Source organism: Brienomyrus brachyistius, chromosome 4 (genome assembly GCF_023856365.1).
Source record: "Brienomyrus brachyistius isolate T26 chromosome 4, BBRACH_0.4, whole genome shotgun sequence".
NCBI lineage: Eukaryota > Metazoa > Chordata > Actinopteri > Osteoglossiformes > Mormyridae > Brienomyrus > Brienomyrus brachyistius.
The window spans coordinates 36,940,433-36,957,756 of NC_064536.1; the positions used below are offsets into that span (position 1 = coordinate 36,940,433).

A 17,324-nucleotide genomic window follows, 5' to 3' on the forward strand; every position below is an offset into this window, starting at 1 on the left:
CCACTGGCTACATGGGAAATTCATCTACATCATTAATATCTTCACTGCTATAAGCCTGCTGAATGTAGCCTGGGAGGATGAAACTGGATTTATGCACACAGTGTATAAATAAATACCTGCTTATAGTTAAACAGATCTGGGAATTTAACAACAGTATAGAACTAGAAGTGGGTATTTATAGAATTGTATGTATATACATTGTGAGCTGTTACTGCTCATAATTATCTGGCTAATCAGTGTCCATTGCAGTAGACAGAAACATAGTAAATAAATTACAATTAACTGGCCCAAATGGGAGCATCATCTCTACGACCATGAATGGGCACTTAAACAAAAAATGCTGTTCTGTTCCACAGTGCCTTGGGGGGTACAGTGGGATTGGGGTGTTCGTGACACACAGGCCAGTGGTCAGGCCGGAGTTCAGTGCTGCCTGAAGGTGTGTCTTATGGTAAATAGGGACCTGTCCATGTCCCCAGGAGTGTCTTATTCAATTTATTTCTATATAGTGCCTTTCAGAACAAAGTCACCCCAAGGGCTCTTCACATGGGTGTGTTGTAATACATTCCTGCATCGTTTATACAGAATAATTCAAAAACAGGGAAAAGGAAAAACTAAGAAATAAAAGAATGAAAGCAAGATGACAACAGAGGAGAGGAGCCAAAAACTCCCAAGTAGGGAGAAAAAAATCCTCTTGGGGTCCAAGGCCAACTGGCTGCCTAACCCCCCTCCCAAGGTGAAAACTGTGATAAAGGTCAAAGTCCATCAAAGACTCGGTTTTCTGTGCTGGTCTGTGTGAGGTAGCTGATTGAAGGTTGCATAGCACCATGTCCCCAGGTGTGTGTTAAGGCCCAGATGTCCCATGTCCCTTCATGTCCCCAGGTGTGCTGTCTTACAGCACATAGAGACCTGTCCTGTGTCCCCAGCTGTGTGTTACGGCCCAGATGTCCCATGTCCCTTCATGTCCCCAGGTGTGCTGTCTTACAGCACATAGAGACCTGTCCTGTGTCCCCAGCTGTGTGTTACGGCCCAGATGTCCCATGTCCCTTCATGTCCCCAGGCTTTGTGCTGTTACTCATCACATTGTGTCTTTCTTAGCCGCCGCCGGTATATGTGAGCAGTCCCACCCGTGATGCCGCTGGCTTTTTTGGCTCAGCCCTGGATGGCTCATTGTTGATGCTGATGAGAGGAAAGAGGTTTTGGGCTGCAGTCTGGTCCACGCCCTCTCAGCTTACCTCATCTCAGCTCTGTCCTGATGCCTGTCAGCCAGTCCCTGGGGATGAGGGCCCAATGGTGACATCACTCTGCCAATCATGGGATTTGAGCCAGTGACCTTCTACTCAGGTGCATTAACCTGCAGAACCACACACCACCCTGTTTTTGCTGGCAGTGTCTACCTCCACAGATCACACCCATCTCTTCCATATAACATTGATCTTCCTCTCCAGTCTAAGCCAATCACGCCCACTCATTGTAAGGACCCCATTCAGAAGTTTACTGTTTCCTAACAGACTGCCTTTCTACCACAACATGTACCACAAGATCCTTGGCCCTTAGTGGACAGACAGGCCCATGTAATTCATCCTGCCCACCCCCACAAGACCCAGTGCCCCAGAAGCTCCACAACCATAATGCCTTTGCCCAGTATGACCACTCTGATTGGTGCCTTCACCAGCACTAGCAATCACTAACAGAAAGAGTACCACCTTCTTTCTCCCTGCATGGGGATCCTGTCACCCTGGAGACCAGCACAAAGGTGATTCAGGTCCACTGTGGATGAAGAAGAGGGAGGAGGTTATGTGGCTGCAGACAGCTTGAGGTTACTGTTCCTGATGGGTTTTTATCCCCAGGGGCATCATGGGATGGACGACCATGGTCACCAGAGGATCCTCAGGGATTTATGCTCGACACATAAAATGAAAGCATTTATAATTTTATATCAGTATTTGACTTATACATGTAGCAGCATGTCTAGCAGGTTTGTGTGAGTCAAACAAACATGCAGATCAGATCTATCAGAAAGGAGAAAAACAGGCTCTGTGTCGACCAAACATCTCGCCCCAGTCATGAGCAGCTCTCTGCTGGCTTTACTGTAAGCTCTGCTGCCACCTGCTGATGGATAATAACTGAGCCCAGTTCATGTTTATGGGCAGGGAGCTCATGCATCACAGTGCTATAATCTGTCTGACAGGTACTAGTCAATGCAGGAGGTTTGCAGCACTGAACTGTAGGGCCTGAAGCTCATCCCAGGTAGAACAGAGCAAAAGGCTAGCTCTGCTCACGTGTGTGATAGTTTGCACTATTATGTCCGCATGTGTTTTATTTATAAATTGTCATAACATTTCTCATCCCTTAGGAGATGTTCAAAATCAGGTGATATCAGAGCAGGAAAACAATAAACACACATTTCACCCAAATTGTGCAGCACATCATTTCATATGAATGGATGGAGATTTGTTCAATTCACTCACATTGCTGGAAATTGACACCTCAGCCTCTGGCTTTATTGATGATGGCGTTATTTGATAATGATTACAACAGGAATAAAAATGTGATAAACACCAATAGCATTGTGTAATTGATCATATTTTAAAAATAAAATAAAAAAGAAGGGGGCACCCGGATTTGAACCGGGGACCTCTTGATCTGCAGTCAAATGCTCTACCACTGAGCTATACCCCCTAACTGACAACATGCAACCAAAATTACCTATATAAACTTATTATTGAAGTAGGGTCTTCTTGATCAGTTTTTTTGGTTATTATATGTTATACAGATTCATTTAATATTGAATATCACCAAGTATGCATTATTTATGTGACTTTTGATATAGAAATAAATAGTTAAATACGGAAGAGTATTACATGCGAGTTTCTCTCGATGGGAAATTGCGTTTTTACATTCAGAGGAAATGACATCATCATACTCCGAGTAGACCGGAAGTACCTGATTAGTGTGACGGACGAGCGGTGCGGAGAAGTGTACAGCTGAGTTATTGTCATGGTGAGTGTTGCTGCTGATTATAAAATTATTATAAGATTTCTGTGTCGGGAGTCTCCATATGCCTCGTTAGTACACGTGGAAGTTAATCACCGAGCTTCAGTTACTTCTGGAGCTCCATTTACCAGTCGCCCTGTTTTGATTAGTCACTCCGCTTAGCCGGTTGCTAGTTTGGTTACCTCGCTTTCCAGGTTACCGATTTAGGGTGCGTTTGAGTGCGTCCCATGTTCGTGTTTTCATTTGCCTGTGGCAGGATTAGCTTCACTCGCTTTTAACTACGCTTATTAGATGTCAAAGTGAGGAAACGCGGCGTTTATGCGAAAGTGAAACTATCATGTCATGATGCAGGGGGTCGGCCAAAGCGCCTACGCTGGCCGAGCGGCTCCTTCCTCCTCTGATGTAGATGCTGACCATGCCACCGTTGTCCTTATTATTTACTTTTTTTTGTTGTTGTTTGTTTGGGTTTCGTGCCCTGTCGTCCTGGATTTGTGGTTTATTTTATGGACAAACATCCCCCCCTTTGTAATTAGTAAATGACTTACTTGTAGTGTATAATGTAGTGGGAATGATTAGTTTGCTTATTTATTTATGATTATTGAGACTGAGCTCTCCATGTCAGTGCTGACCCTGTGTTTATTTGCCCCTGGTTTTACCCCAGAATACCCGTGGCCTGAGATCCCAGCTGAAGGACACCGTCGCTGTGACGGGTCTCTGCCCGCAGGCTGGAGCGTATGGAGTGCAGGACACGCTTCGCAAGGGGTGAGTGCAGTGTGTGAAACCAGCAGCAGTGGCTGCATGTTCCGCCTGTTTATCACACTGAGGCATGTGCTTCGAAACCTGGCTGACATTCAAAGCCGACTGGCCAAGTACACCTGTTAAGAAAGTGACTTCATGCAGCAAAGGTGAAGCATAACAGTGGCTGAAAATGAATGAATAAAAAGTCAGCCAGTGAGAGTGATTGTAATGTAAAGAAAACCCAAGCAACCATGTGAGTGACAGTGACTGATTGGCTGCCACTTGTTTTCAGCTTCACCAGCGTGAAGAATGAGCTGCTGCCGAGTCACCCGCTGGAGCTGTCTGAGAAAAACGTGAGTGACGGACGCATGGGGGTGATCCCTCTCTGCCCTGCCCACACTGAGGCCACGCCTCTCACTGCTGGCTTACCTCATCTCCATGCATCTCTCCACAGTTCCAGCTTAACCAGGACAAGATGAACTTTGCCACGCTGAGGAACATCCAGGGGCTGCATGCGCCGCTCAAGCTGCAGATGGAGTACCGGGCTGCACGGCAGGTAGGCAGGAGGGAGGGAGCGTAAGTCCTTACGCCCTTTAGAGGAAGGCTTGCTTCACATGCCACCTGATTTACCCCCCCCCCCCCATGTAGATTCAGAGGCTGCCCTTCCTGCAAAGCTCCAACATCGCCTTGGATACACTCAGGGGCAGCGATGAATACATCGGCTTTGAGGACATACTCAATGGTAAGAATGTGATAGGGACCCATATGAAGCCAGGCACTATGATCCGGGCTGTGTTCCTTTGGTAACTGGCTCCCTCTGCTGTCCATACAGATCCAGCACAGAGTGAGGTGATGGGGGAGCCCCACATCATGGTGGAGTACAAGCTGGGAGTGCTTTGAGTTCATATGCGTGTAAACAGCGTGCTTTGTTTCTCTGCCTCTATACAGTTTACTTTGGGTTCTGTGACAAATTGAGTTATGTTGTGTGTTTGTAATAAAAGTGAAAATCCCCCGATTAGCTGTTTCTTTAAGCTGCCTTATTTGGTCCAACAACATCAACAAAAGTTCTTTCTCATGTGTTTATATGTGTGGTCCTGTGGTTGGGCACTTACGTGCATGTCGGTGCCCTTATACAATAACATCAGACAGCATTTGCCAGAAAATTTGTGTTTTATTTCAGTTTAATTTCATATATGTATAATTTACTCATTAATTTACTTACTGATAATGTTGCCGGGTCACATTGACCACCTGTATGGCTTTTCTCTGCATTGGTTCAGCATTTCACTTCCTGAGGGGTTAAAGGTCATGCTGCGTGCGTGCCACCTCATTCCCATATTCGCACGGTCCCGTCGGAGCCTCCAGACAGGAGGTGCTCGCCTCTGTGGTCAAACACCACGCTGTGGACAGCACCCTCGTGCCCTATCAGGCTCTTCACCTGCGCTGAGCCGATCTCCACCACCTTGATGGTGCCGTCGTCCCCGGCGACGGCTAGCTCCCGCCCCGATGGGCCAAAGGCCACCTGGTTGGCGGCATGCGGCCCAAGGTCCACGACGGCCGCGGCCTGCGCTGTCCGCACGTCCCATAGCTTCACGATGCCCCGTGAGTCGCAGGATCCCAGGGCGTCGCCGCTGGCGCTGAATGCTGCGTGGTTGCAGGGGTGCTGGTGGCCGGTGAAGGTCGTGGCACGCAGACACGTGCGGGCGTCCCACAGGGCCACGGTGCTGTCGGCCGAGGCGGTCAGCAGTGTGCTGGAGGAAACCAGAAAGGTCACACTGTTGACAGCGGAGGCGTGGCCCCGCAGGACCCCCCCGGCAGCGCTCGCTTTGCAGGTCCCACAGCCTCGCTGTGCCGTCCTGTGAGCAGGAGGCCAGGAAGAGGCCGCAGGAGTGGAAGGAGCAGCCCCACACTGCGCCGGCGTGGCCTCGCAGTGTCAGCACACAGCCGCCCAGCGCCGCGTCCCACAGTCTCACCACAGCATCCCCGCCGCTGGTAGCCAGGGTGCTGCCATCTGGATGGAAGCAGCACCCTGACAGCCAGTCACCATGCTCCCCCCCTGCGCTGGCGACAACCCGGCCCCTTGGCACCTCCAGCAGCTTCCACGTGCCCTCATCACTGGCTGTGGCCACCAGCGACTCACGCGGGTGCAGTGCCAGGCCACTGATAGGCAACGTGTGGGCCTGCAGGGTGCCGCTCAGCCGGAAGCCTGAGGCCTTGGCCGAGAGCGCCCTCCCCTGGGAGAGCAGGGGACTAACACGTGTGTCGGCAGGGAACTCAGAGTCCTTGGAGTGTCTCCCAGCGCTGCTGCGAGTGGTGGGTCGGGTGGGAGAGTTGGACATGCCAGCCGGTGCCGCTGCTTCAGCTTCTCTGCTGGCATCTCGCTCATGTCTCCCCTGGAAGGCGCCACAAGCTGACTTTGCCTCCTGAAGCTGTGTCCCGCTGGTGCTGGTGTTGCGATGGCGTCCCAGCGCCTTGTCCCTCTCCAGGCTGATCAGTACCTTCTGTTTCAGACTCTCCTGGTACTTGTGCGTCAGCAGGCTCAGAGCTGCCTCACAAGATGCATGGTGCTCCTGCAGCTTCTTGAGCTCCTCTGTCAGCCTGATCTTCTCTTGGACTACGCGCTTGTGCTGCATGCAGTGAAAGTCGCGCTCTTTCTGCACCTTGGTCAGGGTCTCCGTGGCTTTGAGGAATTCTTTCCTGTAAGCATCCCGCCCTCGTTGCATGTCCTCCAGCTGCTTCTCCAGGAGCTGGTTGTGGGTGTAGGCATCAGGCACTGAGTCTGCCAGCTCTGCTCTGAGCTCACCGTGCTGTGCCATCTCATACCACTCCGTCTGAAAGCTCTGCAGCGTTCTTTGCATCCGCATCTTGACGAGGAAATTCCGGAGGAAGTCATCAACCGTTTCAGGTATGTGGGACACTTTGCTAGCGTCCTTGAAAATTCTGTGGTCCACTGACCCTGTGCCTTCAGCGTGCTCCCGGGTCGCCCTCACAGTGGCCTCCAAACCCTCATCCTCCTCTGTGAGGCTGCAGTCATCATCAAGAGTGACTTCCTTGTACTGGTAACCATCCTCTGAGTCTTCTGGTATGGAGACCTGCTCAAAGTAAAAAGCACCGTCGTCTGATTCCCCGGGCACTTCCATTTCAGTTCAGCTTGTTTACAATCACCATGGTAACAGACGCAGCGCTCCAGAGAAAATACCGCGATATCTTTTGTGAGTCTCGCGAGCCGGGCGAACCAATCATGTGCGCCGTAACCCTCCTACTGCTTTGGGTGAGGTTCTCTTGAAAAATTAGAGGATTGTTATTAAGTTACGCTGGGCGTGACTTTTTATAGTTTGCCCTGCAGCTCTTCTCTGAACACTTCAGCGGGTTTAAAACGTTTCTCTCCTTTTGTTTTAGTTCGTTAATCCCCATCTGTATATGAGAGCCCCGGCATATGGTCTGTATAAGGTCCGCCCGACATGATCAGGGACAGTTATCGGGCTTTTAATGCACCGCGTTCTTTAGATGGCGGCATATGATTCCGTGATAAATATTAGTCAAAGGCAGTTATTCAAATATGTAACATCCATAAAATTTTATATATTTCATGTGACATGAAAGGTGCTTTAAATCCTTTGGGAGGCTCAAAATGGACGCCCAAATCGAAGGTGAGAGTGACGGAAATTCAGGTGCAGTGTTTTAATGGGGAAAGCTGCAGTATATCTGCGTCAACTGTGTTTGGGTATTTATGCCTTATTCACTGGGAGAACTTTATTAGAAATGTTTCGTGCACACAGTCTGCAGGCTCCAAGCGTACTGCTGAGCCCCACAATATGATGTCTGTAGAATGAATAGAGCTGCAATCTGCATTATACTCTTTCATCTCATTTAAACAGACCGGAACTTTCTCAGGCACAAACCTCCCAGTATGCACAGCCCCTTGGACCAGCCCACCCCCCAGAACCCCACAAACATGGGTACGAGAGAGTGCACTGGACCCACAGAGATTGTGTTCAGTGAGCTTAAGTTAGCAGCTCTTGTGTTTAGCTAAACTGTCAGTGCTGTGCTGTGTTCACTCACTTCCTCTGTGACCTGCTGTTTATTTCTGTATTTAGTGTGAATCTCTGTGGTGAGTCCAACATTAAAGAACCAGCAGACAGTTCAGTGTGTATCGCTCCTGCTGTATTGTCCAATTTATACCAGAGCAGAGCTGAGTGAGATGTTCAGTTCACTTTTTAGTAACAGATACCAGAATTTCCTTTTTGTGATCTGACTTAACTCATCTTAAAAACTTGTATGAAAGATAAAAATGTTTTTCAGCCTCGTATTCCTTTGTAAGTACCGAATAACCTTCATTTCAGCAAATTTTTACTGTTCTAATGAGTGCTTAGTACTACCAAATATGTCTGTGAAATGATGTGTATTGCATATATTAATGTTAACTACATATATTATTACAAAAAGAAATCGAAGACTAAAATAAGGATAGCCATAATCATTTTTAACCGTTAATGACGTAACTGACTTTTATAGAGCCGATACTGTGATACTGAGAGTAACTTGTTTGAATACGGAGATGCTGACGGTCTTTATTATAACTTAAGCAAAACACAGAAATGCAGCAGTCAATGTTGCTTTTGAAGAAACAGCTGGTATTTTAGTCTCTTCAGGGGTGAATCTGTCTTCTTCGGTAAGCAGACAGCTGCTGTGTCTGTCCACACCTGACATCAGCAGAGCCCTATCGGGAGTGAAACCCATGCAAAGCTACAGGAGCAGACGACACTCCTGCCCACATGCTCTGGCAGTGTGAGGACCAGCTGGCAGATCTCCCACAGACATCTTCAACATCCAAGTCAGGCAGCCATCCCTCCTGTGCCAAAGAAGACTATGATCATATTCAATGACTACCGCGCAATAGCAGTCGCACTTGTCATCATACAGTGCTTTGACAGACTAGTCATGAGGTACATGAAAACTGGACTGTCTGCCTCACAGGACCCACCCACTGCATGTCCTGTCCCTTTCATTAAATAAAAAGTATGGTAATTTCATTTCAGATAACATACATTTTTTTGTTTCACCTGAGTTGATTGGTATGAAAAATAACCTTGCTTTCTACAGTTGTTCAATAACATAAACTTTGACGAACATGAAATCACCAGTAAACTACATCTATTTATCCAGCATTTTATAAAATGCTGCGTTTGAAAGCTTTTCATCTTTACAATTTCGGGACAGAGCAACCACTCTGTTAGAAACATTATGGTTTTTTGGTTTAGGGTGTTAAAATTCGCTGCTGTTATTAACACTAATGGTACATTAGGGCAAACAAAGGGCTGCACACCCCGAAGTACGTCTTGCTTGGAGGTTAAAGGACTTTGATGCTCATTGTTATGGGAAACGGGCAGTTCTAGTGTTACCTGGGCAGTTGTGCCTTTTTCCACGCAGCCTGCATGAAGGCAGCTGCGCATATATTTGCTGTAGCAGTAAATGTCTTACTTTTTAATTTGCTGCTATATTGCTGCCAGGTTATTTTCAGAGTTTAATAGAAAATTTATACAACGCAGATAAACCGGTTACGTATACTACACGTACAAAGCTTGGCCACATCACTTGGACTTGTGTAAAAATCTAGTTTCTTGTCAGTTTTGTCTGTCATGCTTAACCTTTCCATTCCACTAGACTACATGTGAAGTTGTATTTTAATGATGCATTGAGTGCTTAAAAAAACAGAACTGACTGTGCTCCAAAATTTCTGTCTGTGCTCCTAATTTTTTTAAACTTGTGTGCAGAAGTGCTCCTTGAAAAAAAACATAAAGTCCATACAGTGGTGGGCCTCATCAGCAACTGTGATGACTCAGCTTACAGGAAAGAAGTGGAGTAACTAGCGGACTGGTTCACAGGCAACTGTGTCTGAACCTGGACAAGATGAAAGAAATTACTGTTGATTTCAGGAAGGCCCGTGCTGTCCTCTCCCCACTATACTGTAAATCAAGGGCTCAGAGGCGGAGACTGTCAGGGGCACCAAATTTCTGATGATCTCGGATGATCTCACAGTGGACCCTCAACACCACCTCTCTGGTGAAGAAAGCACAACAGTGACTGCATTTTTTACGTTGGCTGAAGGAGGCAAACCTCCCATCCTCCATGCTCACCACATTTTACAAGGGAACCACTGAGAGTGTCCTGAGCAGCTGTATCTCTAAGTTAAAGTGAAAACGTTGATTTGAAATGTTTTACCCAGCAAACATGCACAGCGTCCTGAGATACATGCGGCTTATTGGGATGTGATCAAACACAAAGCAGCGCATACTTGTCAAGTGATGAGAAAATGATACATGGTTTTCAAAATGTTTCACAGATAAAAACCTGAAATGTGTGGTGTGGTTTTTTATTCAGACCCCTGTACTCTGATACCCTTAATTAAAATCCAGTGGAACCAATTGCCTTCAGAAGTCACCCCATTAGTAAATAGAGTCTCTGTGTGTAATTTATTCTCAGTATAAATACAGGCCTCAGAGGTTTGTTACAGAACAATAGTGAACAAACAGCATCATGAAGACCAAGGAACACACCAGACAGGTCAAGGATAATGTTGTGGAGAAGTTTAAAGCAGGGTTAGGTTATAAAGCAACATCCCAAGCTTTGAACATCACGTGGAGCACTGTTAAATTATTCATTCGAAAATGGAGCGAGTATAGTACAACTGCAAACCTACAAAGATATGGCCGTCCACCTAAAGTGACAGGCCGGGCAAGGATAGCACTAATCAGAGAAGCAGCCAAGAGGCCCATGGTCACTCTGGAGCTGCAGAGCTCCAACGAACCTAAGCATACAGCCAGAGCTACAATGGAATGGTTAAGATCAAAGCATATTCATGTGTTCGAATGGCCCAGTCAAAGTCCTACTACATATTGACTCAGGGAGGCTGAATACAAATGTATGCCACACTTTTCAGATTGTTATTCTTAAAAAATTTTTGAAAACCATCATTTTCCTTCTATTTCACAATTATGCACTACTTTGTGTTAGTCATGACATAAAACCCCAATAAAATGCATTTAAGTTTGTGGTTGTAACGTGAGAAAATGTGGAAAAGTTGAAGGGGTAATTCTATGGGATCATATTTGTGCCGATATTATCAAGCGAAACTTTGATATCAAGCAAAAACAAGGCTTTGAGAAGAAAAAAAAAAACAAGCAAAAGAAATGTCATCTCAAAAGTAAAATTTATAACTTACAAACAGATTATTGGTCTTTTGTTAATGCTTTCCTTTGTTTACACTGCCAGTGTCCTTGCTTGCGCTGCCTGACTTTTTTTTTACAGTTCTGACACAAACTTCTCACGTGGGCGGGTTTGTTTCAGGGAAGTGTCCCCATTGGCCAATAGGTTTTTAACTGACAGGTCAGTGCCACTGACATTTTTAATTAAAAGCGGGACTGGACATTCGCTATCAACTCATTTTTTTACTGGATCCGACAGCAAGATTAACAAAATGTAAGTGTTGATGTTGTTTGTGCTGCACTATACATTTTATTGTGCTAAATTAGAAGTAAAGTTAAGCTTTTCAGTATCTTTCCACTCCTGCACCAGCTCATGTTCCTTTCCCACAAGAGAGGTTACATTCCATGTTTCTAAAACCACTTTCAGTAACCTGTAGCCTTCAGTAATTCTGCATTATATATATAGTCTATGCGGTTTTCACCACAAGCTGCCCTGCAGTGCTGCTGTCTCACCACCAGGCGGACATTTCTGCACATATCAATATCCCCTTACACATTAGCTACACACTACAACAGCCAGATACAAATCAGCCTCTGTACCATGACTTTATGATTGAATAGACCATGTTTGTGGTATAAAAAGATTAAGCCTTGATATTGTGTAGCTTTGGTGACTAATGTAAGATATTCATGTGCACATATTAATGAGGCCCCACCTCAAGGTAACAGCCGATCAGGATTTTAAAATTAGATTTAGTGGGTGCTTAAGCACTACAAATTAAATTGGAAAACCTCTGGATGCAGAATAATAATGTTTTCAAGCGGGGGGGGGGGGGGGGGGGGACCTGTTTTCAGAGTCACATGATCTTGTCTCTGGGGGTCATGTGAGCTCGAGGTCTGAATACACCTTCATCTCTCATACAGGCTTTATAATGAGACCTGAGCCAATCGCTGTGCCTCTGGGCTCCTGGGTCACTGTGTACAGTGACCAGCAGGGCCTGCTAATCTGTACAGTGACCAGCAGGAGCTGCTAATCTGTACAGTGACCAGCAGGGGCTGCTAATCTGCCAGAAAGCAGCTCGTTTGAAACAGCATAACAAACCGGAACACTGAGGAGTTTAGGACCATGGGAGCGTGAGGACAGGGGGTTCAACTCAATCCAGGTGAGAAATATATATACTGATATATACGGACTATCTTGGTTCTCCACCCTAAGAATAGTGGGTAAAAGTATGAAGCTGTAATATCTGTAAATTTAACTCGATCAAACTTCATAGCATTCAAACATTGGATTTTATTAAGATTGGTGGCCTCTGTCGGGGGCGGCATGGTGGTGCAGTGGTTAGCACTGTTGCCTCACACCTCTGGGACCCGGGTTCGAGTCTCCGCCTGGGTCACATGTGTGTGGAGTTTGCATGTTCTCCCCATGTCGTCGTGGGGTTTCCTCCGGGTACTCCGGTTTCCCCCCACAGTCCAAAAACATGCTGAGGCTAATTGGAGTCGCTAAATTGCCCATAGGTGTGCATGTGTGAGTGCCTGGTGTGTGAGTGTGCCCTGCGATGGGCTGGCCCCCCATCCTGGGTTGTTCCCTGCCTCGTGCCCATTGCTTCCGGGATAGGCTCCGGACCCCCCGCGACCCAATAGGATAAGCGGTTTGGAAAATGGATGGATGGATGGTGGCCTCTGTATAGGGAACAATGATGAAATCTGCAGCATGCTATGGGATGTAGGCTGTTGGAGGACCTGGTGCAGAAGTAGTCTCCAGTAGAGGGTGCACAATCTGGAAGTGATACAAGTCAAGAACCAGCCTATCTGTAAACACACACACAGGCAGAACAAGATGCTGGAACATGACAGGACACACATGTAGCCAGAACCTGCCACAGCATCCGAACTGACACCAACACTGATGTAACCAAACTCTCCAGCACATGAGCCTCTACTCCCCACCACAGACATCCACCTGCCCTCCATGTTTCACATCCCAGCTGATGTGGAGCCTGACAAGGCACTGATTGATTGGCTGAAGGAACTGGGTGTGGATGCAGACACCACAGAGAAGATAAGTATGATAGAGCGCCCTGCTGTGATGCGGTATGGGTGTGGTGCAGCGTGGGAAACCTTCTGGAGGACCTGGAGCGCTACTCACACTGTGAGTCAGTGGGCAGCAGGTGGAGCAGTGATTAATGCACTGGATCTACAGTCAGGGGGATAAGCTTCATGCTCAGAAGGTCAGGCCTCTATCCACTGACAGACTATAAGTCCACTGTGGGACCCGTAGCATTTTTTTGTTTATTCTATATGGTTGATTTTTTTGTTCTCTGCTACCTAGCGGGGAGAGGGCTCCTTAGACAGCACCACCTAGTGGAGAGACCAGTGCAATTCTGCCCTTGGTGACCCAGGGTGAATCACGTGCCTTTCTTGTAGTAACTGTCTGTTGTCTGAGTCTCTGTCTCTGCAGTTACCTCTCAGCTCTTTTTCGAGTCATAATACTGTTTACCCATTACTGTTTATGCCCCCCCCCCCCCCCCCCCCCAAGAAAGGCCAAAGCACATGACCATCGGAGAGAACTGAGTTTGCACACAGACATTGGCAATGTTGTTAATGTTTTCCTGAAATGCAGGATAAATGTTGCTGGAATGTCCAGCATCTTTCTGCACCATTTCTGCTGATGTATGATGTTTCTTTGTTCCTCTTTGAGCATTTTTACTCACTGCATCACGACATGTGAAAACCACATGGGCACACAAAAAACTTAAACTAGAAGCCCAGTATATATTATATGATAAAAGCCTCTCTGTCTATGTTTTGATTTGATGTTTACTTTTGTAAACATCAAATCAAACAGCAAATAGCAGCCTCTCGCCAGATGCAGGGGTTGTTCTGACCTCAGTAGTGCATTAGAAATGCAGCTTTTCCCAGAATGCCAAATGATATGGGAATCTGGGCCTGGAGCCTTAAAAAGAAGCCTCACTTCCTGTGAAGCCTTTTATTGTGGGCAGTATAAGGTACACCTGTGCACTACCCATGATGTCAGATCAGCATCTTGATGTGGCACACCTGTGAGGTGGGATGGATTATCTCAGCAAAGCAGAAGTGCTCACTATCACACATTTAGACTGATTTGTGAGAAATGTTTGAGAGAAATGGTAATATTGTGTATCTGGAATGAATTGTAGATCTTTAAGTCCATCTCATGAAAAATGGGAGCAAAAACAAAAGTGTTGCGTTTATATTTTTGTTCAGTGTACATTTGGTAAAATGTGTTTGCGGTAATTATATTAGCTTGTGCACCTGTATCCATTTTGAATCTGAGTTTGTGTTTCTGTGTCTGCATGCTGTTTTATGATTGAGGCAATAAACAAGTCCTGTGTCTGTTCAGTCACAACAGAGTGTACCTTTCGCTGTCTGTGTTTTGCTGTGTGTTGCATTTGGGTTCTACACACCTTGGAGAAGTGATTTAATTTCTTGCATTCGTTGCATTGCTAACTTGCACTGGGCATTCTTCTTTACCGCCATGTTCTCTCCCACAGAACGCACATTCCGTGCCCTGCTTAGCAACATTGTTAGAATTTCCGAGTGGTCTGCTATGTTTCCGGCGCAGTAAAGCTGCACTTTGCAGGCGTTTATTCACAGTATGGATGGCCTGGCCAACTGTACAACACCAACTGCTCACCATAATTTTTAACTGCTGCTGTGAGACCTCATGTCAGTGAGTGATGTCAGAGATATTATGTGGGACCTTGGGTGGAGCTTAACTTGGCTCTGCTTCTGACATTTACCTACCTGACGGTAGGTAAAAGGCGAAATGAGCGAGTCCCACAGCTTTGGAACGTGCGACCGGCCGGTTTGAACAACGCGGCTGAAATGATTGCCCGAGACGCCCCCGATCCTGCGCATGCACACTCACGCAGACACACATTTCAAAATGGCCACAACAGGGACACATGTAGCCCTTTTATTTCAAATAAATTTAAACATTATGAATAAAGGGTCTTAAGTAATGAAACTCTTTTTCAGCCAATGTGTTATTTAAAACATCCTAAGCATTTTGTCAACAAGAATCAAGCAATAACGCAGGCAATCCTTCTTAAAATGACTCTCGCTCTCTCTCCATGTCATGCTTGTGCTTTAAAGCCACGATCCTCACACAACACTATCTTTTATTGAAAACAGCTGAGGCAAGTAGTTATCTAAATTTAAAATTGTGTATAAAATAAGTATAACGTGTGTTATAAAGCATATAGCCAACGATAAAGAATTTAAGCATAACATCCCATACGTACCCTGGCCTATAGCTGATAGAAATGGCGCTATCCTACCAAATAAAAGCATATAGCACCAAATTGGAATCAGTAGTAAAATAAAATACATTAACTTATTAATGCGATATTTTAAATATGTTTTAAGGCATAATTAAACTTTTAACAATAACTTTAACGTGGTCATCAGACACATCAAGCTTTTCTAGCTAGAGAGGAAAGAGAGTCTGGCAGTTTTAAATGGTAAAAGTAGTAGTTGTGTATTGTTAACGGGTTATTTATTTTTTAAATGCACTATTTTATATCAGTAAAACACAGCCATCCTGTTTTTAGGGGGGATTTATGCGTATTGCATGTCTAGACATGTCGGTCAGCTAATGTCCGCGGCAGTGGGTAACAGGGCGTCGGCGCAAGAGCTTTTGGAGCCGTGAGCGATAAGCCCATGAGAAGGAAGTGTCAATGAAAGAAAATGGCCGCCGGTTGACAAATTGTTGCAGGGTGCCTGCAGAGTGACTGTAACATCTCCTTTAACCGCTGGTCCTGAGTGTGAGAAGCAGACAGACAACAGCTCCATCCTGGCAGAAAGCACATTGCCTCTATTTATTAATCTGTCTTATTTGTAAATAGTATAGCATATTTCTAATTTAAATAAAAGTCGATCTCTAACACCACAGCTCTGGGGCTCTGGCATAGGCCCGGACGCCCCGCTGCGGGTCTGGGGCGTTTGGTAAAGTATCTAATTACAATTGTTTAATCAGCGGGATAAAGTGCCGTAACGGATGTATGACAAATTAGTATAAATTTAAAACCAATAAGATAAGGAATAAAACAATTTAGTTGTATTTTGATAGTTTTATTTTAAATAAGATGTGCCCAGTTTATTTAATTACATTTAATAGCTGTAGGAACTAGTGAGCAGTATTTAGCAACATACATCAAAAACATCTTCAACATTCCAATATGAAACGTAGCCGAAAAAGTTTTCAAGCAGAATTCATAAAACAAGGCACTGCAAGGAGTCCGTTCGATTCAGAGATGGCACCGTAGTCCCGGATAGGAACTATAGTGAGCGGTATTTAGCTACGTACTTCAAAAACATTTTAAAAACTTTGTTGGACTAAGCCCTTAGTTATTGTTATAATTTAAGGGATAAACATTTGTCATGTTTATCAGTGTGTTATTTTAAGCAAATGCGTTATTTTCTAATGGCAAAAGCCCTGACATTATGTTTTAGGTGCGAAATTATGTGGTCTATCATTATATGGACTAGTAACTGTCTCTGAGGAAGCAGCCATTAAGCAGCATTTAGTAACAAGCATCAAACACTTTTTTACATTAACAGAATAAAGCCTTAGTTATTTTAATAAAGTTTTCAGTAAATGTTTATTCACGCTCATGCACACAAACACACACCCGGGAGGTCGGGGGGCTTTAGAGTTTAGGGCGGTGATCGCGATGTGTGACCAAACCCCAAAGCACCCTAATTCAGTCGTTCACTAACTTATCGCTAAAAAAGAGACAGAAATAGACTTGTAAATTTTGAAGAAGAGACTTTCGTTAATGTTTAAAGGTATACAAACTTCAGATGTATCGAGCATGCGCACAAGAACGCACCCAAGGGAGGGCCTTTAGAGTTTGCTTAGTTAAAAAAGCACCTGACATATATGGTTTAAGTTTCTTAAAATGTATAAGTATCGTTTTGTTATAGCAAAATTTTAAATTAGTATACGTGTGATATGTCATTTAGGCAACAAGATTTAAGGAAGAACCTAAATAGTGGTTAGAAATGATCGACCAGGCAGGCAGGCTTTTTGTTGGAATACAGTTTGTATTTAGTGCAACAACTACATATCTATCTATGTACATAGTATTGTTAGAGTTTAAATGTATACCGGGTCGTGTGTAGATGGCGATGTTAACTGTACTGAAGGTTGTTTAAGTGCGGTGAAAAATATTCTCTTGCTGTGGGGAAAAAAAAAAAAACTTGAATAAGAATGAAAAGGACTGTGTGCATTTTATTTCTGTACTGTTTTACGAAGCTTTTTCCCAATAGGTTATGGGCCGAGGCAAATATCTGATACAGTAAATAAGTGCATAATACAGCGACAGATACGGACTATGGCAG

The 17,324-nt window shown here is 45.2% G+C and overlaps 2 protein-coding genes and 1 non-coding gene across 3 annotated transcripts; 1 reads left to right on the plus strand and 2 right to left on the minus strand.

Moving 5' to 3' along the window:
• Positions 1 to 2,607: 2,607 nt before the first annotated feature.
• trnac-gca (transfer RNA cysteine (anticodon GCA)) lies at positions 2,608 to 2,679 on the minus strand. The gene has a single exon. It is a non-coding gene; the product is annotated as a tRNA-Cys (tRNA).
• A 187-nt stretch (positions 2,680 to 2,866) lies between these two features.
• Positions 2,867 to 4,747, plus strand: LOC125739992 (proteasome maturation protein). The gene is made up of 6 exons (XM_049010612.1): positions 2,867 to 3,000; positions 3,656 to 3,756; positions 4,025 to 4,085; positions 4,187 to 4,288; positions 4,381 to 4,474; positions 4,565 to 4,747. The coding sequence occupies exons 1-6, from the start codon at positions 2,998 to 3,000 to the stop codon at positions 4,630 to 4,632; spliced, it is 429 nt and encodes a 142-aa protein (XP_048866569.1). The 5' UTR covers positions 2,867 to 2,997; the 3' UTR covers positions 4,633 to 4,747.
• Positions 4,748 to 4,876: 129 nt separating this feature from the next.
• Positions 4,877 to 7,207, minus strand: LOC125739979 (sperm-associated antigen 16 protein). Its single transcript, XM_049010587.1, is given in 2 exon segments — positions 4,877 to 5,542; positions 5,544 to 7,207. Coding segments are annotated over 2 exon segments (1,812 nt in total). The 5' UTR covers positions 6,873 to 7,207; the 3' UTR covers positions 4,877 to 5,059.
• Between the last annotated feature and the right edge of the window lie 10,117 nt (positions 7,208 to 17,324).